Genomic DNA, 26,024 nt, shown 5'->3' with positions numbered 1-26,024 from the left:
GTCCCTTACTCTAAGTGCTTATGTGTTTGTATATGTGCATTAATAGTAGCAGGCTACAGCTTTTGGGTAACAGTTGTAGCCTGCTACAGAAAGCTGTATCTTTCATATAGCTAATCATCGGCTTATGAAAAGTGGCGTTTGAAAAACAGGTCTAAAGAAATAAAACATACTTAAGTTTAAGATAAAAATTCATATTGCACAGGGCATACTATAGTCTTCTATTTTTTCCCTTAGATTTACAAGCAATGATTTTATACCATTTGAACAGTGCAATTTGGGGGATGGGGTTTTTTGTTTGTTTTTGTTTTGTTTTTTGCATATTCAACAAATATATTAAAATGCATGGATCTTAGTTGGAAACACAATCAGGTAAAAATAATTTTAAAGGGATGTTATGAACCATTTCCAATATGAGTAGATATGTCATATTTCCAGATCAATAAATCTTTTTTTCACCTATTTTTTTATGAAGGGTGCTTTCCCTTACATCTCTTGCTATTAAATTATATTGCTTATTTAGTTTGGAGTTTTTTTTCTTGAGTTTCATTAAAAAGCAACTGACATCGCAAATGTACCAGGGCACTTGCGTGTGGTAGTTTAAATTTGGACCTATAGTAACTACTTAATAAACAGAGCTGTTAAGTATTTCTTTTGGTGTAGGGATGAAACTATTATTGAGTCATGAAAGGATACTGTGGACTGAAGATGCTTGGGAACCTCTGCCATAATGGTTTGTTTTATATTGAATCAAACCATTCACCCCCCCTAGAACAATGTTTCTTAAACTTGGCAACTTTAAGATGTGCGGATTTCATACTGATGGGGAGAATCTGGAAGTTGAACTCTGTGCATCCTAAAGTTGTCAAATCTGAGAAATACTGATTTAGAACAGTGTGGTCTATACACTCTCTCCTGAATTTAATGGTCTCTAAGTATATTGAGTCTTCTGGTTGCAAAATCCCAGACTAGTTTTCCCAACACAACTGGAGGGTACCAAGTTCAGGATACTCAGGACACTGAACAACAGCGATTGTTGCAGATAGCTCTTTCCCAGTTCCACCCAGAGTCAATCTGGATTTTTTTGTGTACAGACCTTTTTCCTCTACTAATAAAAACTATGTGGAGGTCACAATTGATTTGGAATGCAGCAGCTCATGTAATAGTGGGTACACTAAGCTACACCCATGTAAGACCACAGCTTTGCAAGTGGCGCTAACTTCCATTAGGCTTCCAGGTACAATTCAAGGTGATGGCTACCACTTATAAAGTCATTCCCGGCACAAAACCAGAAAGGTTATTTATGGGACCATAAACCAATATCCAATTTCTTCTGGTCACATGTTTCACAAAGTGAGCATGCTCCTGATTCCCTCTATGAAACAGTGCCAGATATAACTATAGAAACAGAAAGGTAAAACTACTCAATAAGCAAGAGTAGAGTATTTACTTTTTCGTCCTGGATCTGTTCCAAATGGCACGTGGACATGAATTCTCCAAGAGGAAATGCATTTTGGCTAATCAACAGGATTTATTTTCTTACTCAGACAGCCCTGCTATCTAATTCATAAATTTAGCCATGCTACGTTTGCCATGATACATTATACAGTGTTTTCTTCCTATAATTTATTTCAGGAAGTACTTTGGTGAAAAGATTGGACTATATTTTGCCTGGCTGGGAGTTTATACACAAATGCTCATTCCAGCTTCTATTGTGGGAATTATCGTGTTCCTTTATGGTTGTGCAACTGTTGATGAGAATATACCAAGGTAAAATATGTATACATAATTATCTGCACTTTGTACAAAGCCATCTTTTTCACTTCTGTTTTCTTGGTCACAGGGATATAATAAAGTTTCTGAGATATAAGACTGATTAATGCAAATAAGCACAATCAAAAACTAAATGGTTTCTAACATTTATCCTCCAATAAATTCCCACTTCTCAGTATACTCAGAGCCACAAAATGACTTGAGGATGGCCGATGTCTCTTCTTAACTATACGAAAATGTGGACTTCACTGTATAGTCCACTGTATAGTAGACCTGTACTTACAACCTTTTTTATTTATGAGATTTTAGTGTGTAGAAACAAAGCACAGTCTGCCCTTTATTTTTTCCAGAATTGTATTTAGATTCTCATGATGTAAAATACAAGTGAAAATAAAGATAATAGGAAAATAGGGAAAGAGAAAAAAGGGAAAAGAGAAGTATAGCGGAAAGGGGGGGGAGCATTGCTTTCCAACTCTTTGGAAAGCACAAAATACAATTAAACTTCAACTTTTTATTTTACCAGTTTAAAAGTACTAGCCATTTCTATGATAACAAATCAATCAGCAAAAGTTCAAAGGTTAATTATTTTTCAGTCTTGAATATAGAGTGCAGAAGAAGTAGTTTCTAAGTAGAAACAAAACAAAACATATTCTTTTCTCTAATTAAAAAAAAAAGTCAATAGCTCCACCATTTTTTCTATTTGTTCTTCTGTTGTCAGGACTGACATATCCATAATCTGCCCTTTTCATGTATAGTTTAATGTTGTGTCTTCAGTATGCTTAGTTGGCATCCATGGAGCCTAAAATGATCAGCAATGAAAACCAATGTATCAGCCATTTCTCTTTTCAAAAACTATTGTAGGATTATTTGTTGCAGAAAAGATTTGTCATATTAATTTGCCATTGCTGTTGCTCTGACTACATAAGGAAGCAGAAGCCACCAGAGTAGCTATGGTGCAAAATGGACATCTAAAAATTGAGGGTGAATTGCTCTTCATCCCTAATCCATTTGACTGCCAAATAGCTTTTATGGGAAGGGACAATGATAGATAGATAGATAGATAGATAGATAGATAGATAGATAGATAGATAGATAGATAGATAGATAGATAGATAGATAGATAGACAGACAGACAGACAGACAGACAGACAGACAGACAGACAGACAGACAGACAGACAGACAGACATGTTAAGTAAGTAAGCTCCCCTTTAGGATAGCGAGTGTGCAGAGAAGCGTAATGAGAGTGGTATGGACGAACACGCACAAACCAGCATACAGGGACACCGAATAGTATAAAATATAGTAGTTTACTATGTGGAAATAGAGAGGTATTCAGAGTCCAGTTAACAGTCCAAGTCATACACGGTTCAGTCATTCAGTTATCAAATAGTCAGTTTAGTACACAAAATAGCTAACAGTAGCAAAACACTGTACCTCACCATACACCGATCAGCATCTAACAAACAGAGAGCTAACAGTCATTCTGGCTCCCTCTTATGGCTGCTTGAGGTAACAAACCAATTACATCTCTTTAGCATTTAAAGTAACAGATACATTTGTTACAATCATAGCTTATATACATTGCCAAGCCAAGCCTAGGGTTACATCCCTAACATGACAGACAGACAGATTTGTCAGAACTGGTTTACCACTGCTTTCTTCTTCAGGCTGAGAGAGGGTGACTGACTCAATGTCAGCTGGCTTTGTGCCTAAGGCAAGCTCGAACTTTGACTCTACCGATTTCTAGCCTGATGCCTTAAACCACTATATCAAGATGACATTTTTACTGCTTAATTAAGCATCAAAATTCAAAATGTACATTCACAAGTTGGAAACTATCATGAAACTTTGTGATAAAAGTTACAAGCAAACTCTAGGCAGAAGATTTTTTTTGTGTTTAACCTATATTTTTAAAAAGGAATGGATGAAATACTTGAATTCCAGAATTATTGAAAAATATGTGAAGGGGGGGAAAGTAACTTTGTGTCTTTTCCAATAAACTGAATGCAGGAATACATTTTTTAAATTATTTAATTTTTTTGACTCCTACAGTCTAGACTTATCCCCCAAAGCTCAGAACAATGTAAGTGGGGGTTGCTCTGTGATGGTCTACTCTTACATCTTTTGAATTTTGTGAAATTATCTTAAAAGAAGAATGGCAAGCTATGGTCATTGGGCCCAGTCTTTGCAGCCCCCAGAGTCTCTGCTAATGTTGAAATGTGGTGGTACAATTCCTGATCATTGTGACACATGGAAACCTTGGCATATGTTGTGCAATAAACTTAACATAAATTTAAAAACTGTCTTCAAGGTCCCCTCCCAGAAACAACTCCCACCTTGTTTGCATGACTACCTAAACCACTGTAGCCAAAAATGTTAACACAGCCATAAAGTATAAAGTACATAAAGTACACAGCCATAAAAATGTCCTAAAATAATAGTATATTAATGTAATAATCAGATAGATTTGGAGAAAATACATTAATGTGTTCAGTCCTGTACAGACTGTGTCATCAACTAAAATTTCAGTCTGAGGCCTGTATTCAATGTCACAAGAGTTAAATTCATTAAAATAGAATTACACAACTCTGAAATATGTTTAATTAAATACTCCTTTTGAAACAAGTTTTATTCCTGATGATTAATGGACATATTCCATCTGGTATTAACCAGATTTGACTCTGCTAGGTTTTTTTTTTAAATGTTAACCATGATCAGCTATGTTAAGTACCATCTGATAAGGAAAGTGATATATAAATTTATTAAATAAATAAATTGTTGTAACTGGAAATGGTGTCATGGTGAAAACATCAATTGATGGATTGGATAAACAAAGGCAGTGGGCCTACCATTCAGATTTGTCTGGATAAATGATAGTTTTTTATGTTTTATTCATATTTGTCTAAAACCTGTTACAAGCCGTGAGGTTTAGTTTGCTGAGGACAGAGATCATGTGCATGGCTCAACCCTTTTTATTTCAGACAGTTTACCTTGTTCAGACATGATGCTCAAATAGGGAGGAATTGTGGATGAAAACTAACACCAGCTAGCCCAAAACATAAATAATATATATATAGTAATAATTTATGCTGGAAAGGAAAGAGAAGAGAAAGATCAAGGAGAATCCTGGAATGCATAATTCTGCAGCCTGCTTCAAATCACTCTTGTCATAGTTTAAAAATGGATAGTGATCCTTTGATATAGTATTAGACCACTATATTTCTGTGATTAGAAGACTGGATTATATTTCAAAAGATCTGAGTAGATAGTCTTAGTGCACTGCAGTACTGCAGTCTTGTGAAATGATAGAGTATAAAAAAACAGAGCCCAAGTGATTATACTAATATAAAAGTCCTCAGAAAGCCCAGGTGTTAAGTGCAGAGGTATGTCCCAGAGTAATAAGTCCAATTGTTTAATCTGCTTTTTCCAGTTGTCAGGAATTCATGATGCCATTTGGCTGCTGTCCTTTAAAATGTAATTGTGCATGCCATGCAGCTGATGCTGTAATGTAATGCATCTGAAACGGAGAAAAGAATTAAGATTGGATAAATATGCTTAGATTCAAGTCATATTCAGTGCATGTATTTCACAACTCAGGGTTTCAGTAGAAAGCAAAGGAGAGGATATGCTCACCCTTCATTTACTGTTTGTTTTCCCTCAGCATGGAGATGTGTGACCAGAGAAACAATATCACCATGTGCCCCTTGTGTGACAGAACATGTAGCTATTGGAAATTAAGCTCTGCTTGTGCCACTGCTCGGGCTAGCCATCTTTTTGATAATCCAGCCACTGTCTTCTTCTCAGTCTTCATGGCTCTCTGGGGTAAGAATGCTTATATCATTTTGGAATAATATGCTTGAAGTTTTCATTTGACTTTGAGTTTAACTTTCCTTATATGGAGAACAAGTAGGACAATATGTCATCAACAGTTAATTATCTGTACTGTCTCTTTTTGGTCCTTCTGTTATAAAACTGTCACATTTACATTTATGTTCTGAACTGAAAGTTAAAATTCAGAAAGTTGCTTGGATGAATACAAAGCAAAGCACTTGGCACAGAACTGCTTAGAGATTGTATAGCATGTCAACAATATCTGTTTGCATACTTGGTCTTGATCTGATCAGAAGACTACACCACTGAATCTTAGCTGAACTTACTTAAGTGCATTAGGGTTACCAGTAGGATACTGTTTGTATCATTCAAGGTGCCCTTTCAATTTTGAAGGCATCTCCTTTTGTGAAGAACCTACATAACCTCATAACCTCATATTGAGATACTGTAGCAATAGAAAAGCAAAATGATTTGTGGGAAACAACAGCACAAAACTTTAGTTTTAAAAAATTAAAAATTTTCTTCGATTATGAATTTTGGACACTTAAATCACATGGTCTGCATGCCAGTTGTTAGGGAGTAGGAGTGGGAAGGTTCGGCAGTATTTTCTGATTTTGTGTTTCTCATATTGATCTGATTGCTTTCCATACCAGTTCTACTAGGCCAGGAGTGTCAAACTCACAACAAGTCGTCACATGATGTATCACAACTTTTTCTCCCTTTGCTAAAGCGAGAGAGGGTATGGCCAGCATGTAACACATTCGGCTTGCGGGCCATGAGTTTGACCCCCCTGTACTAGGCCATCCTACACCACAACATGGAACTGTACAATACAATACAATAGTAGAGTTGGAAGGGACCTTGAAGGTCTTCTAGTCCAACCCCCTGCCTAGGCAGGAAACCATACTGTTTCAGACAAATGACTATCCAACATCTTCATAAGGACTTCCAGTGTTGGGGCATTCACAACTTCTGGAGGCAAGCTATTCCACTGATTAATTGTTCTAACCGTCAGGAAATTTCTCCTCAGTTCTAAGTTGCTTCTTTCCTTGATTAGTTTCCAGCCATTGCTTCTTGTTCTACACTCAGGTGCCTTGCAGAATAGTTTGACTCCCTCTTCTTTGTGGCAACCCCTGAGATATTGGAACACTGCTATCATGTCTCCCCTAGTTCTTCTTTTCATTAAACTAGACATACCCAGTTCCTGCAACCGTTCTTCATATGTTTTAGTCTCCAATCCCCTAATCATAGAGTCTCCACATATTTTCTACATCGTGGTGACCAAAACTGAATGCAGTATTCCAGGTGTGGCCTTACCAAGGCATTATAAAGTGGTATTAACACTTCACATGATCTTGATTCTATCCCTCTGTTTATGCAACCTAGAACTGTGTTGACTTTTTTGGCAGCTGCTGCACACTGCTGGCTCATATTTAAATGGTTGTCCACTAGAACTCCAAAATCCCTTTCACAGTTACTACTGTTGAGCAAGATACCACCTGTATTGTACCTGTGCATTTCATTTTTGTTGCCTAAATGTAGAACCTTACTCTTTTCACCATTGAATTTCATTTTATTAGATAGTGCCCAATGTTCAGGTTTGTCAAGATCCTTCTGTATCTTAAGCCTATCTTCTGGAGTGTTGGCTATTCCTGCCAGCCAACTCTCCAACTTTGTGTTGAGATTGAGTATTGGCCATATCTGGAAGGTGCCAAATTGGAGGAAGAAGAGATAAAACTGGGGGACATGTTTAATGTCATATTCTCCTATGCAGAATACTTTCATAGAACTATTTATGAATTGATAGCTGTACAATCTGTGCCTTTATGGTTGTGTTTTAGCCTGGTGTCATCATATAAATATACAGAAAATAGTTAATCCTTGCAAAGAGAAAGAATACAGTTCCAGTTGTTTTGAAGGGAGTAGGTATGTGAAACTATTCCAAAAGTTGTCTCTGGATTCTAAGTTTAATATTTCATCTAATATAAATTGTACTTAAATATAGTCTCTTATCTGGAGCAAGATGCTTAAGCCTGTCTTATTTTCAACTCATCTTTGGGCTAAAACTTTTGTTTTTTACTTTAATTTTTGCTCGCAAAACCTTTCACATTTTTTTTTCACCGAGGGGCAGTGCAGACTGACTAAAAATAGCAAATATAATTCTTAAGGGCCAGAAGAGGGAGATATGAGTGATACCATCGGGCAAATGATCAGATACTAGAAAATATGCACTGAACCTGGCTAATTATTCATTGTATGTAACTGTAATATTTCTTGTGATACTCCTCACCAAAAACTAGTACAGGAGGAATAACTTTCTTCATGTACTCTCCTGTTATTGTGTGACCAAGTTTTCTCTTATCCTTGGACAAATACTAAGATCATGTTAAAACTGTGAGTGGACATAACTCATGTTTTTCTATTGCTGGAAAGTATCAGTCACAGGAAATTGTATAGAGTCTGCAGAGGAGATTGCTGGAAATTATTGCCCTCCCTTTTCTGAGGAGGGACGCCTATTCAGTATCACCCCCTATTTGCTTCCAAGATAAACTAGAAAGAGGGAGGGAGGGAGGGAGGGAGGGAGGGAGGGAGGGAGAGAGAGAGAGAGAGAGAGAGAGAGAGAGAGAGAGAGAGAGAGAGAGAGATTGATTTATCTTTAGATTCTTCACTGGTTACTGTTTTTCATCAATATTTGTCCTTTAGAAAAAGACCCTGCAAGATAATTGCCTACAGACGTAGGCACCTCAAAATCCGATGTGTCATTCATGCCTACTTTGGGCATGAAATTTTGTAAAACTTGTATATAACTCTTAGTATATAACTCATAGGAGAAAAATTGGAGAAGCTTCTGTTTTACCCTATGCAGAAAACCAAGATAAATGCAGCTCTCTACAATTTTCCTTGCCTCAGGAATTGTAGGCCAAGGAAGTAAGCTATAATTTCAGAAGAGGGAACCCACTGCAAAGAATTTAAGCAGAGTGACTCATATGGGCTCCTGCATAGCTCATGACAGGAATCCATGCCTTCAAATTTGCACTAAGCTGGATGTCAGGATCAGAATCATTTCAAACATGAAATCATTATACGAAGCACCATGCCCAAATATGGCATATTAAAGCTGAATTTCTAAAAATGAAGCAAGAAATACTTTTCTATAAAGTGCACTCCAATTTCTACACAGGTGATCTTCAAATATTACTTGAAAAGCACATGTCTTTCCTAAGAATGCATCAATGCATGTGAGGCAGCCCTCCTATGCTACTCGTGGTTTCTTCTTTTGTGTATTTACATATGTTATTAGTCACAGCTATGGCTTGCAAGAGGATGTTTATGCAACATAGTTATAAGTTCCATTGTGTCCAAATACAGTTCAGAAAAAGCTGCTAAAGCCTTGGAAAGTCACTACAATTCATCATGTAGACAATACAGTCTGACTCACACCAATTCACCCTGATGATATATAGTGGTTTATTATGTCATAAAGCTGTTGCTATGGCTATAAAGGCCCTACTGATTACAGATATGTTCACATGGTAATAACTTGATGGTGCTAAAAGACATTCTAAATCTTAATGTGAAAATGGACTTAATTCTAAATTTGGGAGCAAATGTGAACAACATTTTGTGAATTTTTAATGCTAAAATTAGCTTTAGCACAGCCTGTCTCAGCCTGGTACTTTCCATAGTCTTTGGCCTATAATTACCCATTTTCTTATGGATACATTATGTAAAGACCCAACTCTCTGGAAAAGCTCTAATGCTTGAAAAGATTTCTAGAAAGAGAAGAACATGAGGTGGATGTACTTAGTTATAGAGATAATAAGCACACTGTTGAGAGACCTAAAAGAACAGGTTAGGGATGAATCATCATGGATAAAAAATCTATGCAGTTGTTACGAGTTGAGAACATATTATTCATATTCTGTCTGATTTCAGTCCTATGGCTGTGAGCTAATGGACTTCAACCATTCAATCATACAGATATTCATGCAGATGAAATTCCAAAGAAACAATAATAGAGAAGTTTAGTTCAGCACAAACTGATTGTGTCCCGTTATGTCCCGTTAAATCAATTTTGACTCTTAGAAACTGCATAAATATATTTTTTGCAGGTTGATCTGTCCCCAAGCTAGTTCTTCAGGTACTCCAGCAAAGTACCAATGGCTGTTTTAATTGCATTCACCTTCCTTGCTACTGTCATCCTGTTTCCTCTTTTCTTCTACTTTTTCCAGCATTGCAGACTTCTCAAGGGAGCTAGGTCTTCGCATAATGTGCTCAAAATATGATAATTTCAACCTGATGATTGGTGAGAATTCTGACTAATTTGTTCTTTAAGCCATATGTTTGTTTCCTTACAGCACAGGTTTCATAAATACAGTGCTAAAAGATATGGAACTAATACATAGTCTATTCCTAGTTTAGCACATACAACCCAGTTTGATTCCTTTGAAAACATGCTCCAGCAAAATAATGAATGTCTCAGGCTTGTACTGCAGAAACCCTACATTCTGCAGGGTTAAAAACTCTCATGTTATGCTTCAATAGAATATCAAAAACATGTGAAGTGACATGATTTTAATTGTAATAACTTGTTATAGATGCTGATTTTTTCCCATTAGTTTTGGGTATTTTTTCCCCTTCGGGTGCTGTGACTCTTTTGTATATTATGTGTGTTTGCATGGGTGCTACTTAGCAATGTATATTACAGAAGATGTCATCCTGCTGAACATCATTTTAAAGACTGATCACGGAAGAAAGTTTACAAATTTATGAGCACAACACAGAAATCCAGTGGTCAAGACCAGAGACTAGAATCTCATAGCCCCATATCAGTCCAGCTGACAGCAGGGCTTGGTCCCCAAAACTGTGAGAAAGTGTGCCTCTGTTCCTGCAAGTGTGGACACATGCAAAAGAGAATGCAGAATGGGAAAAGAAAAACGGTGATGGTAGCTATGAGCCAACTTGTAGAAAGTGAAAATAGAGAACCAGTTTTACTTCTGAAATCTCATGTTCAGTTTTGGATAAAATGAATCAGCTATTGTTTTTCTCTGTTAAAAATATCAGCGAGCTGAGGGAAAGAACTAATTCATTTGAAGGCAGTTTGCTTTGTACCTAGAATCTGCTCCTGCCTAACAGGCTCACAAACCTTTCCTTTGGCTCATTTTTCCGGAACAAATTGTGAGCCAAGGCATCTGGGCATTGTCCAAGGAAAATGCAGGCACAAGCTTTGTGTAATCAGAGAGATATTAGTTCTAAGCTTGTTTTGAACAACTGGTACACATAAAGGCATCTCTGTGCTCTGTGTTTAGTGTTTATCATGATGGTTTGGCTTCATACATGATGTGAAGCCGGTCAAAAGCAAAATACAAATTCAGTTTCATAATAAACTGTCAAGCCTAAGAACAAAACAGTTTATATTGTAAATACACAGTCCTAATTCTCATAATCGTTATACAGATATTTATTCCCTTGAGTACAGATAGTCCTCATACAGCAACCACAATTTGGTCCAGCAATTTAGTCATTAAGTAAAGTGGTGTCTCTAAGTAAAATAGCAGTTGTGCTTATAGAAATAGCAATAGCACTTAGACTTATATACTGCTTTATAGTGATTTACAGCCCTCTCTAAGTGGTTTACAGAGTCAGCATATTTCCCCCAACAATCTGGGTACTCATTTTACCAAACTCGGTAGGATGGAAGGCTGAGTCAACCTTGAGCTGGTGAGAATTGAACTGCTGGCAGCTGGCAGTCAGCAGAAGTAGCTTGCAGTACTGCATTCTAACTACTATGCCACCACAGCTCTTATGAGCTTACTTCATCTTTCCTTTGTTTTACAAACCTGAGAAGATCATAAATGTGATGTTTGGTCACAAGTTAATCTTTCATCACTATCATAATCGCAAATGGTTGCTAAATAAGGTCTACCTGTATTAATTTTGTTTTGATCTCACATACTACTGTTGCAAATTAATATTCCCAGTATTAAATATATCCTATCAAAATACATTCTCTGCAACTTGTGTTTTCTGGATCTTCTTAAAGACATTTAAATCACAAGGTTATTTTGAGATAAAATTGACGTATAGGTTGAACAAGGTGGTTATGATCAAAGTTAGATTTAAAAGATAGTGCCACATATCTTGCACTAAACATGTTTGAAAAGCTATTGACATAAGTAGAAGAATGGCAAATCATCATGGAGAAAAATCAAAATTAACCTACAGTTGTTTCCCTTTAGCTTTCTTCCTTACAGGGGAACAGGAAATGATTCTTCTTACCCTGTCTTCCTTCTTCACTCCCTTCTTTTCAACCTATTGTTTACTAGACCATTTTTTCTCCTTTATAACAAATAAATCATATTACATATTTTATTTTATTTTATTTTTTTTAAACAAATTTTTTATTGGTTTTACAAAAAAAATCAGGAAAAGGGATGGTGGATAAGGTTACAAATTTTGACAGCTACATTATGCAGGAAATGCCCCCCCCCCTTCTCATAACTTTCATTTATTAATACATTAAGTTGTTACTACTTAGTAATATTTTGTCAGCATATTTTAACCTTTTATCTTCAAATGATTTCAATCATTTTATATCAAACAGATTTTCTAGTTCATTTTTGTGATCTAAGTTTTCTCGGTGTTGCCTCTTCTCCCTCCACCAGCAAGGCTCCAGCACCTCCCGTGTCCTGTATGTCCCGTGTAGTGTCATCAGATTTATCCAGGAGGACTTTGTTTTTTTCCATGAAGGCCTCAGCCTCCATAATTGTGTTAATTCTAACTCTAGTGTCCTCCCAGAATATCAGCATACCTTCTGGCATGAGCCATCTGAACCACACCCCTTTCTGGTATAATTTCTTCGCTAGAAGCGAATATTTTTTTCTTTTATCTCTAACTTTCTTTGGGATTTGTTTCAAGATGGCTATTTTTCTATCCTTGTATTTTAATACTTGCCCCCTTTGTGCACTCAGAATCTCATCTCTTGTAGTCTTTCTGAGAAATTTAATGTGGATCTCCCTTGGAACATTATGTGTTCTGGCTTATGCTGAGTTTACTCTATAGACCAGGTCAATATCCCACCCCAACTGTTGTCTGTCTTTTTTGATATATTCAGCCAATAATGTTGTCATAATGTCCCTCAAGTCTTCATCATCAGCCTCAATTACATTTTGCAATCTAAGGAAAAAAGACATCCTTTCAAACTCCATTTTTATCTGATGGTTCTCAAGTTCTTGGTTTCCTTTCTGGACACCCCCCCCCCCACCTCCCTCCTCATCTCAGCCGTCCCCTCCTCCAAAAGTTCCAATCTTTGTGTATTTTGGGCCGTTCGGTTCTGGTTTTCTCTGAGCTGTTCGTTCATTTCTTTTAGTTGATTCTTCAGTTCCTCCTGCCCCTTTAAAATCTTTTGAAACATTGTTGGGTTAAGTCCACCTCAAGGGGCTTGGGCTGGAGCAGAGATGTTAGTGTCTGTTGTCCACTGGGACTGGACACTGAAGATGTTGGGGCAGAACCAGCAAAGCCTGGTTTCCCAGGTAGTGGTTTTTTTGGTGCCATTGTGGTAAGAAGAGCTCAGAAACGACTGTGTCAATACAGGGAAAAAGCGATTGTAAAAGTGGATAACCGAGAGAGATCACGAGGCAGGCAGTCCAGACAAATAAAGACCTTTTCTAAAGTCTAAATCCAGGCAATAAAATCCCTTGTTCCAAGTCCAGAATAAAATGTATCAAGAGATATCTCTGAGTGTCACGGAGACAAAGACAAAATGCCAGCAAATTCTGTGGGTGGAGTCAAATTTCAGAGTACATGAAGACAACTGAAGTGTGCCATCTTGCCTTGCCAGCACCGGGATCAGAAGGCAACAAACCAAAAGTTTTCAAAGTTTTCAAAAAGTCAGATCATCCTATTACATATTTTATTTTTATGTATTTAATTTCTATATCTTCCCAACTCAAGTGACTCTTGGCTTATCATGCCTTAGTCATTTTCCAATTGGATTACCATAATGTGCAGTTCATGGGACAGCCCTTGAAGAGTATCTGGAAATTTCAGCTAGTACAAAATACAGCAGCACAGGCAGTTATGTGTTTTTCTAGAACAACACACATTTCAGCTGTGCTCCATGTGCTGTATCAGTATATTTCCAGATCAAGTCTAGAAGTTCTGGAAGATGAATTATGCACAATATTTATGTGAAAAGATGCAGACTAGGGGGTAGGGCTGCAATAGGTGGATCAACCGTTGGCCATAGAAGAGTCTTATCCAGCTGCTCAGCGACATTGTAGAATCTCTTATCAGTGGGAGATGGGCTGGGTCCGGATGTCGGAGATGACCACTGCCTCTGTACTGTGTCCACAAAGAGTTGAGGAGCTGGTATGATATCGGCCTCCAACTTGTGCTCCTTAAATAGAGCGCTGGCTGTAGCTGGCTGCAGTGGGGCCGTGGAGACCTCTGTCTGAGCTTCCAGGGCAGAGGCTGCCTTGGCCTTACTGAGTAGTGGCTTGAACAACGCGGGAGGGAATAAGCCGGTGCAGATGAACTTATCCGGGGTTAGCCCTTCCTCCTCTGAGAAGTCAGCATCCCTGATCTCCCCCTCTTCCGATGCTGGTGATGGGCTAAACTGCGGTTCCACTGGGGAGAGATGGTCGACCTCTTCCTGTGAAAGATGGGGAGCAGCACGGGGTGCAGTGACAGGTAGAGACTGGGCCTTTTGTTGGAGCCCAGCCACAATCCCCTGCCGGATGACCTCTGCTAAAAAGTCTTGAATGCCCAATGAGGGTGGTGCCGTGACCACTAGAGGCAGGCCCAGCCAGGCTGACAAAGACCCTTCTTGTCAAAGCCCAGCTGCAGTTGGGATGAAGGTGGCCTCAGGGGCCCTACTCAGCGGCCGTGGGGCAACATCCCCCAAAGACCAGATGTATTGATGTGGAGCATTGGGCTGAAAGGCCCCTGGGTAATGTCCATCTGTAATGGCTGCAATGGGCTGAGGGGGGGTGGAGCCTTCCCTTTCTCAGCGTGCCTCAGTGAATGCCCCTGTTTTTCCTGGTGTCTAGTTTTGGCTATAGTTTTTTAGCCTTTCTTGGGCTTGGAGCCCTTGTGCAAAGAGGAGGAGGAGGCCCTATCACTGGCCTTTCCCCTGGGGCAGTCTGCGTAGATGGAGTCCCGACTGGGGAACAAGAGGCCTGACCTGCCAAAAGGCGTCCCTGGGTGGGCTCTGCCATGTTTCTGTGAGCCTCAGCAGCAACCTCCGTGATGCTGCTGTCTGCCATTCTCCTCTGGCTGCAGGAATGCGAGGGAAAATGGCGCCCATCAATGAGACTCCACCCACTTCAAAATGACAGTCGCGCCTCTAATTGTGCCTTTTTCAACGGTCCCAGGCCTCGCAATGCCCTGGCTTTGATAGCGCATTGGTAAAAGGAGTCAGTCAGTGCTGAAGCAAGGTGTGGCTAATACGACCATCCCAGAGTGGACTGAGTCGGAAAGCTGGGTGGGGACACTCACAAAGCAGGTTATATAGGCCAATAATTAATTAATAATCAGACTCAGTCCAATCAGAGCAAGGACCATGTTAACCCATTCATGGATGCTATCTCCACCCTTATTGAGAACTAAAAGTAAGTTGCAAGAAGTATAGTTACTTCATAGAAGCTTATACTCTACATCATATTGATATTATGAAGGAATATTTAAACTTACATACAGGATATACAAAACTGATGAAGAATACTGGATAAGACCAAAATAGAAATTATTCATACCAAAAAAAAAAAAAAAACCCATTGCAAATTCCCATTAAGATACACGGAGTTGCCACACAGTTAAGATACATGTCTGATTCCTCTCATTTTCCAAGTCCCTGGTGGTTTGTTGAAGACCACAGTACAGTGTTTTGATGATATCTATTCATAGTTTCTTCAGAATTACTCTCATGGGGTTGTTTAGCTTTTCTCCGTATGCTTATTTCTTTCACAATTGTTTACCGCATAGCGTGGGTTTGTTCCCATTATTCACATCCATGTCCCAAAAACATTCTATAATGTTGGGTAGAGTGTTTTTAAACAAGTTGCGTGTATTGTAATTTGTCACCATTTCCTGTTTTATAATAGTTTCCCTGCTGAAAATTGAAATGTAGCTGATTTCTAGATCCCATTCCAGTTACCAGCTTCAGCGCCTTATTGTATATATATTGACCTGTAACTAATAGCCCTGACTGAACTAAAAGTGTAAGGATTTTAAATAAGTTTGCTAAAGCAGATCTCCTAGCAAGTGTTGGAGAAGGGTTTCAGGTATAAATACCCTAACGGCCCAAAATAATATTGTAATATTCTGATTCACTGTATTCTTGTCTCAACTACTCAGTTGCAAAGGGGATTTTTACCCAAGAAAATAAATTCTAAGTAGCCTTTTCAAGGAAGCTGGGGGGAGGGAGGTGTTCAGGAGTCGGTTCCAGCTGCCGCTATTGCCAGTCCACTCAGGGACACGACGTGCACGCGCTTGATGCACAGAACAAAAAAAATTGCTCCACACATGTGCCAAAGCCAAAAACAAAATGGTGGCGCCTACAGCTCCGCCAAAAGAACCTGTTTGGGGGCGTGGCAGGCCTGGGTTGCTGCTGTTTCCAGCAACCTAGGCCGCCAAGTTACTATTGGTTCGGCTAAACCGGTAGGAACCCACCTCTGGAGGTGTTCCAAGAGTAGACACCATGATGAGGTTCTCTAGCATGATACTACCTGATTTATGTAAGATAACTGAATAATTTTCAAAACTGATATAAATAAAAGTTTATATCAAGGTGCAGTATTCTCCTGAAACCCTTCACAGGCGCTTCTCATGTCATGGTAAGCAGGAGGTACCTTGAGGCTTGAGCCTCTCACTTTTAGTCCAAATTCTGATATTCAATTTGTTTTTTGTTTTTTATCATTAGCTTTTATCATTAGCTTTTATCGCAGAGGGCGCGGGAGACACCCTTACAGGGTAGAGCAGAGGAGTTTGGGGAATATCTTCAGGACAAAATCGATCAGATCCGGAGCGGGTGGACCTCCGTCAGTGGACCAGACGAGCCGCCAACAGCGAGTCTTGAGAGACCATTCTGGGAGGAGTTTGACTCTGTTGCCCCCGAGGATTTGGACAGGTTGCGTGGACGGCTGCGACCCACCACTTGTTTAACGGACCCGTGCCCCTCCTGGCTGGTACTGGCAGCCTGGGAGGTGACACGAGGCTGGCTCCTGGGCCTGGTGAGCGCATCATTGGGTGAGGGATACTTACCAACCGCCTTGAAAGAGGCGGTGGTGAGACCCTTGCTCAAGAGGCCTTCGCTCGACCCAATGGAGCTAGCTAACTATCGTCCAGTCTCCAACCTCCCCTTCGTGGCGAAGGTTGTTGAGAATGTGGTGGCGCAGCAGCTCCCACGACACCTAGACGAATCCGATTATCTAGACCCACGCCAGTCCGGCTTCCGACCCGGGCACAGCTCCGAGACAGCCTTGGTCGCGTTGGTCGATGACCTCTGGAGGGCCAGAGATAGGGGTTGCTCCTCTATCCTGGTCCTATTAGACCTCTCGGCGGCTTTTGATACCATCGACCATGGTATCCTATTGCGCCGGTTGGAGGGGATGGGAGTCGGAGGCACCGTTTTGCGGTGGTTCGGCTCCTACCTCTCCGACCGGAAGCAATGTGTGTTGACAGGGGGACAGAGGTCGTCCCTGAGGCCACTCACTTGTGGGGTGCCACAGGGGTCGGTCCTCTCGCCTCTCCTGTTCAACGCATATGTGAAGCCGCTGGGTGAGATCATCCGTGGTTTTGGGGTTGAGTACCATCTCTACGCTGATGATACTCAGCTGTATATTTCAACCCCAAACCACCCCAACGAGGCTGTCGAAGTGATGTCCCGGTGTTTGGAAGCCGTCGGGGTCTGGATGGGGGACAACAGACTCAAACTCAACCCCTCCAAGACCGAGTGGCTGTGGTTGCCGGCACCTCGGTTCAGCCAGCTGACTCCATCGCTGGCCATAGGGGGCGAACAGTTGTCCCCTGTGGAGCGGGCGCGCAATTTGGGTGTCCTCCTTGATGCCCGGCTGTCAATGGAGGACCATGTGGCAGCCGTGGCAAGGGGGGCATTCCACCAGGTTCGCCTGGTGCGCCAATTGCGCCCCCTACTGGACCGGAGTGCCCTGCGCACGGTCACTCATGCGCTGGTGACGTCTCGCCTAGACTACTGCAATGCCCTCTACATGGGGCTTCCCTTGGGACGTATCCGGAGACTGCAGCTAGTTCAGAACGCAGCCGCGCGGGTTATTATGGGAAGTACCCGTTACTCCCACGTAACACCTCTCCTGCGCGAGCTGCACTGGCTACCTGTGGCCTTCCGGGTGCGTTTCAAGGTATTGATCACCATCTTTAAAGCGCTCCATGGCAGAGGACCTAGTTATCTGCAGGATCGCATCCTACCACACACGTCCCTGCGACCTATCCGCTCACACAGGGAGGGGCTCCTCCTGGTGCCGTCTGCTAGGCAATGTCAGCGGGCGACACCTAGGAGTAGATCCTTCTCTGTGATGGGCCCAACCCTCTGGAATGACCTCCCCCCAGACATTCGAACTACCACCGACCTCCGTTCCTTCCGGCAAAAGTTAAAGACTCACCTATTTCAATCAGCTGGCCTGGCACTCTCTTAGTTTTACCTCCCGGGATTTATTTATTTTAATTGGGTTTGGGGTTTTAATAGGCTTTTAACGTATTATATTTATTATTCTATTACAGTCTCACAACCTCCTTCACCTACGTATTTAATTTAATTGTTTTATGTATGTATTTTACAACGTATTTTAGTGACTGTACACCGCCCCGAGTCCTCTCCGGGAGAGGGGGCGGTCTATAAGTGTGAATAATAAATAAATAAATAAGCTAATTTGTTGGTTGATGATTTTGGAAAGGTCTTCTCCTACTGTAATTACTTGTTGTAGATATGGAACAGTTGCAAGCCAATAAACACATCAGGAAATTACGGACAAATCAAAGCCATGCTTTCCTTGAGTACTTAACCAAAAAATTGAAGTAGATGAGGGCTGAACATCTCTGGAACGACCATTCATGTTTCTTTATGTCAAAAGCATTTGGTAGTGACTGATCTAATGGAAATTTGTTGGGTAGACATAGCTCTCCTTTCCAAAGTTTTATTCTTCAGAGGAATAGTTTCTGAGAGTAGTCCCAATTGAGAAAGCAATGTGGTACTAAAGGTCCCCTATATAAGGCCCTTTTTGGAATGTCCTCTCCAGAGAAAGGACAGTTTCTCAGTTACAGTTGTGTTAACTCTGGTAACACAACTGTATTGATATTTCAAGTGAAACAAGCCAATTTTATTTTCCTCTTGTTTTTATTTCTGTGTCCATTTTTTGGTTTGTTTTTGTATTATGTTTGCTTTATGGTTTTATAGTGGGATATAGATTTTTATCTTATTTTGTTTTGTTTGTGGTTTTAATTTTTTGTAAGCCGTCTTAAGGATTTTTGAAGGACAAATTATAAATGGAATGAATAAAAAAAAATCAATTCCCTCAGTGTGAGGATGTCAATCCAAATGGACTTCTTCTGTTCCAAAATTGCATTTTAATCTTTAAACAAAACAGAGAGCACTCTAATTATTGATTTCTCATTCTGTCATTTATTACTGCTCTTATATTAAAGCCAAATAAGCTATAACCAGCTCTTGTAAAATTGCCTCCAGTGATTTTTTTTTTTTTTACATTTGTAGATGTGCAAAAATCTGAGGCCTGGATCATTTTTAAAATTCCAAATAACTGATTCAAATCAATTATTAATATTTTGCATTGCTTTAAAATTGGCAGCATTATAAGCAATTTCACTTTGGGGTTTATAGCTTCACAGAATGGAAAATAGTGCAGATTAAGATCAGGAACAACAACTAAATGATGGATAATGTCCTTCTTCCTTTTTTCTTTCCTTTCAACTATGCAGCTGCTACCTTTATGGAACACTGGAAGAGAAAACAGATGCGTCTGAATTACAAATGGGATCTTACTGGTTTTGAAGAAGAAGAAGTATGTTAATTATTTTATATGCTGTTTCATTGGTTGTTATTTTAGCTAAATTGCCTTTAATTTTCAGCCAGTGACCCATTGGAATGGAAAATGCTGCACATAACCATTTCTAAATTTGGAAAGGGTGTGTTAGTTTCGGTCTTGTTACCATGGAAGCCTGAAGCCTTGGCTGATGAATGAAGGTTACACCTAGTAGTGTAGGCATTAAAACATATATGGCTCAAGAATTATTCCCTTGATGTAGGAACTATAAAATGTGAACATACTCATAATTTGTTCCGTTTTAAAGATGCAGTTGCCATGATTACAGAAGTTTACAATTAGCAAATGTATTGTCTGTATCAGTTCAAAATTAAATATTGCTTCTGGCTAGCATATTGAGTGGAGACTGGAACTATTAATTTATATTTTAAAAAGGGAAATGTCTGTCTTTACATTTTGAAATGTTTTATTTCCCAATTCTGTTTGAAGTTTAACATTCCCAGGAAATAGTTCGTAGATGTTTGTGTTTACAATACCGTTTAAATTGAAATGAGGTTCATCAGCCATTTAGTTTTAATTGCAATTTTTTATTTACAAAGTAATGTACAGACCTGACAAATTTAAAATATCCCATCAGATGCCTACTTCTGTGTTAAATTCAGTACTCAACCAAATAAATGTCTTATTAAAATAGAAAGCCCTGGATCTCTTTGATAGATTAGGTGGATTTTGCTCATAATCAATCTTAGGACTTCACAATATTTATTAAACAGAACACTGAGAGTAGTACTGTTATAGGTAAAGAAGACAAGAATACTCTTTTTTCTTTTCCCATGTAAGATTGAGATTGTCTTGGCAACGTTTGACATCTGAAAACCAGCCCTAGTCAACAAACGAGCCCCACCCACCACCCAGGCCATTACAACATGAAACAACAATAGACACACAGCCAGCACCAATCAGCACCAATCTACCAATTATGTAACAACCATACAACCAATCATTCCACTTACTGAAACAAAGCCAGCACTCCACATACCCCCACCAAGATTTATAGAAAGACAGCAGCTCCGATCACACTTTAAGGCAAAACCCAGCCTGAAGATGGCGAGTGAGACCTCACTGAAACGTTGCCAAGACAATCTCAATCTTACACGGGAAAAGACGCAAATACAACAAGACCAGTGTGTGTGTGTGTGTGTGTGTGTGTGTGTGTGTGTGTTCGTAGATTTTCACGGGTGTAGGTATGCTTGTCTTGTTGTATTTGGGTCTTTTCCCGTGTAAGATAACAATCTTACACGGGAAAAGACCCAAATACAACAAGACCAGCAAATATAGACCAGCATATATATATATATATATATATATAAATATAAATATATATAAATATATATAAATATATATATATATATATATATATATATATATATATATATATAAATTATCTATGAAGAGTGTTGCTCAATTAATTAAAACATTTTTCTCACACAGAAATATATTAAATAATGCATGTGTCCCATTGCTATATTAAATTTTATAACTGATTTCATTAAAAAATTCTTCAATAGCAATTAATTGGTCTACGTCTATGATTTCATTTGATCTTTGACCCAAAGCATTAACACAAATGACATGTTAACGTTGAAATCTCAGTGCAAGGATGGTATCATCGACACCATAAAACAACTGTTCTTTTATTTTTGGGATCTTGTTGTTAGCTGTCGGAAGGATTAACTGTATCCTTGTAGTACGAAATACCTTTCAGGATTATGTTCAGTGTTCCCTGTAGTGATAGCAGTGACCTGAGACAACTGCTGACAATAGAATGTATTTTATTCTTCACTTAACATATTCATCTTAATTCAGTCCTGTGATCAAAGCACTTGAGTATGCACTCAAATCCTATTGAAGAAATGAATCTGTAATATGTCGGAATACTGCCATATGAGGGTTATTTGAAATTGTTGTTACAATAATAATTGTGTAAGAGGACAATGTACCCCATGTGTTCAGTGGCTAGATACCAACAGAATTCTGGCCATAACGCTATTCAGTCTTTTTGGATGTTGAGTAACTATGTGTTTTCATGCTGATACTTCCATAAAATAAATACAACAGAAGAACAACCCATCCTACGCCCCATGGATATACCCCTATGTACCCCCTAATTCTTATGCAGTGCCTACATTCACACAAGTAAAAATAATTGTATCAAGAATACAGTTTGCAACAGTGAAGTAATTTTAATTTTTATGTTTTTTGTGTTTTTTATGGTTTCCTGAAGGAGGCAGTCAAGGTTTGGCATTTTTGTTTTGTTTTATTTTTTTTATAATTTCTCTAACTTTTTCTCTATCTGGTAGTGAAAGATGCATTTCGATCTCCTCTCATTTTCCCCCAGCATTTGTCTGTCTTCAAAATTTCTGATGCAAATTATTCTTTCCTCTTTTATAATATCCTCAAATAGGGCTTTTTCATATCCATCCAGTCTCAGTCCAATGCACTTTTAAAAATAATCTCTAAATCTTTCACCTATTTCATTCTTTTCATTTCTGATTCTTTTTCACACATTTTCTCTGAATGTATGACTAAACTGAAATCACAAATTATTAATTTTAATTAATGGAACTGAAATTACCTTTTTTGTTAAGATCAAATTTATATAGAGAGGAGAATCCCTTAATTGCACATTTAAACTCAGAACAATTTAGCGTCAACTCTTTGCCCCATATATGACATGCTGTCGGTTCAATATGGCCTCTTTGCAATACCCAGAAAGGCCCAGTCAGGTTTAAAACAGATTACAAAATGAAGACTCCTTTCAGCTGATAGTTGATAACTTCATGAATATGTCAATGTAGTTGTCTTGGCAACAGTAACTAAAAGGTTTGCCTTTGTCTTCTGGAATGTTTTCTTTAATCTCATGAGCTAGCTCTCAATCCAAAAGTTTCCCTGGTACCCATCCAAACACTAATCAGTCCTGATCCTGCTTAGCTTCCAAACCTAGACAAGATCAACCATATGCTATCACCTGCTGAGAGTTACAATGTATATGAATAATGCAAAGCAGCATATTGTAAATCTGAAGTCCTTTGCTGCTATAGAAAATGGGTACGAGGCTGTGACACTACCCAAATTAGTATGTCTATTGGTGAAATAACATCTTCAATCTAGCAGCAGCATCACCATTAAGGTAAAGAGAGCACATAGTCTTAAACTACAATATTTTCAGACAGCTAATGACAAAGGAAGACTTTTAAATTAAGTTATAGCAGAACTTTATTCAGATTTGTTATAATAATTTGAAATGATAGGTCTCATGGTTCCCTGTATGTATGACTTATTTACAGGATCACCCAAGAGCTGAGTATGAAGCAAAAGTATTAGAAAAATCTCTCAAGAAAGAATACAGAAACAAAGAGGTAAGATAACAAATTAGTTTTGTTTTAAATTTTTATGTAATAAAAATTAAGTACATTTGTTTTAAAAATCATAGCATAGGGTCTTCACATTTATATTATTCATCGTAAGCAATTATTATTCTAATACTGTTACTGAGTATAAAGAAATGAAATATCAACTGTGCTATGGAATAATACAGAGTACTCAGACATTTGTTCAAAATCAGTGCAATTGTGAAAATACCAGGGACTAATTTTTTTTTAAAATTCACAATTATGCTGACTTTGAATAAATGACTGACTGAGAATCTGTGTTACTCTAATTTTAGAGACATAATTTAGATTTTTATTGTCAGAATGTAAAAACATTTAGAATTATCTACTGTAAAGAGCCCATCACTTATGATCCTTGTGAAAGTTCTAGAGCAGCAGCCCAATGATACTGTGGGTATCTTCTTTGAACGAGGTGATCACATAACTTGTAGTTATTACACTGAATTCCTTTTTATGGCACAGTAGCACAAAACACTTGGCAATTATTATTCTGAACCATGTTTCTAAAGTACTGAACATAATCACATCTTGAAACAAGAGATAATGTTTCATCAGACCGAAACCAATATAGTCCGATATTTGTTCTTTTAGTAGTTTAGCAGGTGACTGCAGCAATCTTCTTCAGTCTGGCCCTTCTCCATATGGATGGACTTCAACTCCCAGATTCATCAGGAATGGCCAGACTAGCTGAGAAATTCTGGAAACTGAAGTTAAGATCTCTCCATCTGGATATCTTCAGTTTTCAAAAGGCTAAATTAGAGGAAGCCTTCTATTCAGGATCATATTGGCTCTGATGAGGATCATGTGAATTTATCTCTTTCAGTTTTTCAGGCACTAGTTTGTTGGTTCCCATTCCTATGTCAGTTTGCAAACATTTTAAAAAATCTCTCTGAATGAAAATGCATATTCATAATTGTGAATGAAGTGTAGGCACTAAGAATTGGAAAATTATATGACAACATTCAGAGGATGAAAAATCTGAAGGATTACAGTATAATAATCTGGTTCATTCATAGGTTTGGAAAGTGCAATTTAGGTCCAATTTCTCCAGATAGTAACTATTATTATTATCCTGAATAGATTTGTGTTAGGTTGCTCTGTTGAAATCATCCAAGTTGAGAGTCAGTATAATTACATTTTGTGATAGAATATTTTATAATTTGACTTTTTAAGGATATATGAAACAAAATGTTTTTCAATCTCCCAATATTTAATTTCACTCAGCAACCTTGAGTTCTAATAGGTTGAGACAAAATAGCTATTTTGTATCCAATTTTCTGTATAGCATATGCTTTTATATATTTCTGTTATTTTCTCCCTTACTGCTATAATATATATATATCTAACGTTGACACTTTTCCTCAGTTGCTCTGAGTTTTTAATTATTTTGTTTGCATTTGTCTGAATCTTTTTCAGTCCATAATATCCTTTTTAAAATGTGCTAAGCAGAATTTCTATAAATCTCTATAAAGTACTGCAGAGTCAGCAGTTTTATTTTAGATTTGACTGCCTAGATAAAAATCATACCCAGAACTGATTTGGCTACCCTATGAAGAATTGGAGGCATGAAAGAGCAATCAGTGAAGTCTACTACTAAGTAAATATAAGGAAGAACCCAGCACAACAAAGATAGGCCAGGGTAATTAAAGTCAATATTTTTAGACAAAAATGCTATCCAAATATAGAAAGTTGTGCTGTGATATAAAAGGAAAGATCTTCTTCCAAATAAATAAACAGGAAATAGAAAGTAATAGGGAAGCAACTGAGTTTGTGGGCTTCTCCAGACTAGTTACGATGAAATCTAAAAGGATATTTCCAAATGTAGAAATGGACAACAAACTAGTAAATACAAATAATTGTGAATAAATAATGAACTTTGGAGTTAAAAACATGTAATTACATTATTGACTGAGGGGGACTGGACTGATATAACTAATCAGGTAATAGATGATAAAAACAACAATGCAAAAATGTTGAAAAAGTTCAATCTTAGAAATGTATATAGAAAGCCCTTTTTTTAAAAAGCCAGTGTTGTTATTGGTTGGGTTATTCATATTAGAGTATGCTAAACTCAATGTATCTCAAAAAGGATAGTGGGCAGTAAGGGGAAATGGACTGATTTTCTGGATTTCTTTATATTTTGCTTTTCATTTGCTTATACTAAATAATTTGTTTCACCTGCAAACACATTCATCCCATTGTTCATTGTTAACCCAGATCATTCCTGAAGAAATTAAATACCATCAATTTGTTTTTATGCCATCTAGTCCTTTTTTACTCTTAGCAACCAGATAGATTTTCTCCATGACGATCTATCAACTGTTTTACATAATAATGTGGATATAAAATGCTTAGACAATATGTAACCACTATTGTTTTTAATTTGTCAGTTCATTGTGGCTATTTTTCTCTGGTTTTACTTTGAATTTTCTCTTTTATGGTGATCTATATTATGTCACAAAATTTAACATCAGCACATAAGCATCTTTTATTTGTTTTTAAATTCTACCATATCCATATTCTGTTTAGGGATTTATTTATTTACATATAAGTCAGTGCTTTGTAACAGCCGTATTGGATTATCCTTTTCTGTTTCCTTCAAATGCCATCAGAAGGGCCATCAATTGCCAGAAGAGGCAGCTAACAAATGGCGACAAAGTGTTAAGAGAGTCATGGCTGGGATGAAATTGGTACATTTCACTACCATTTGTGGAAACTTTCTGAATCTGAATATCTATAAAACACAATTTTCTTTTATTTATTTTGTAATATTCACACAATATGGCTTTCCCCTTCTCCTGTCTTTATCACTCTTGTTAAGATGGGTTTTTGCCTTTGTTTGGAATGACACTGCATGGTTGATCTTTCATACGGTTGATGTGCAGCTTTTACAACACTGCACATGCCTTATGCTTGATGGGGTTTCCGGGCTTCCTT

At 38.2% G+C, this 26,024-nt stretch overlaps 1 protein-coding gene across 1 annotated transcript in view; it reads left to right on the top strand.

The window, feature by feature from the left end:
• The window catches only part of ANO1 (anoctamin 1), a 124,173-nt gene that overhangs the window by 75,918 nt on the left and 22,231 nt on the right, over nt 1-26,024 (top strand). Inside the window, exons 12-16 of the mRNA XM_081934152.1 lie at nt 1,633-1,767; nt 5,433-5,593; nt 19,571-19,653; nt 22,983-23,054; nt 25,700-25,777. Of these exons, the coding sequence (XP_081790278.1) occupies nt 1,633-1,767; nt 5,433-5,593; nt 19,571-19,653; nt 22,983-23,054; nt 25,700-25,777 (529 nt within the window). The remainder of the gene's footprint in view (nt 1-1,632; nt 1,768-5,432; nt 5,594-19,570; nt 19,654-22,982; nt 23,055-25,699; nt 25,778-26,024) is intronic.

The sequence above is a fragment of the Natrix helvetica genome (assembly GCF_964273705.1).
Source record: "Natrix helvetica genome assembly, chromosome: 1".
NCBI lineage: Eukaryota > Metazoa > Chordata > Lepidosauria > Squamata > Natricidae > Natrix > Natrix helvetica.
Note: the sequence above shows the minus strand (reverse complement) of the source record. Positions and strands in the feature narration are given on the sequence as shown.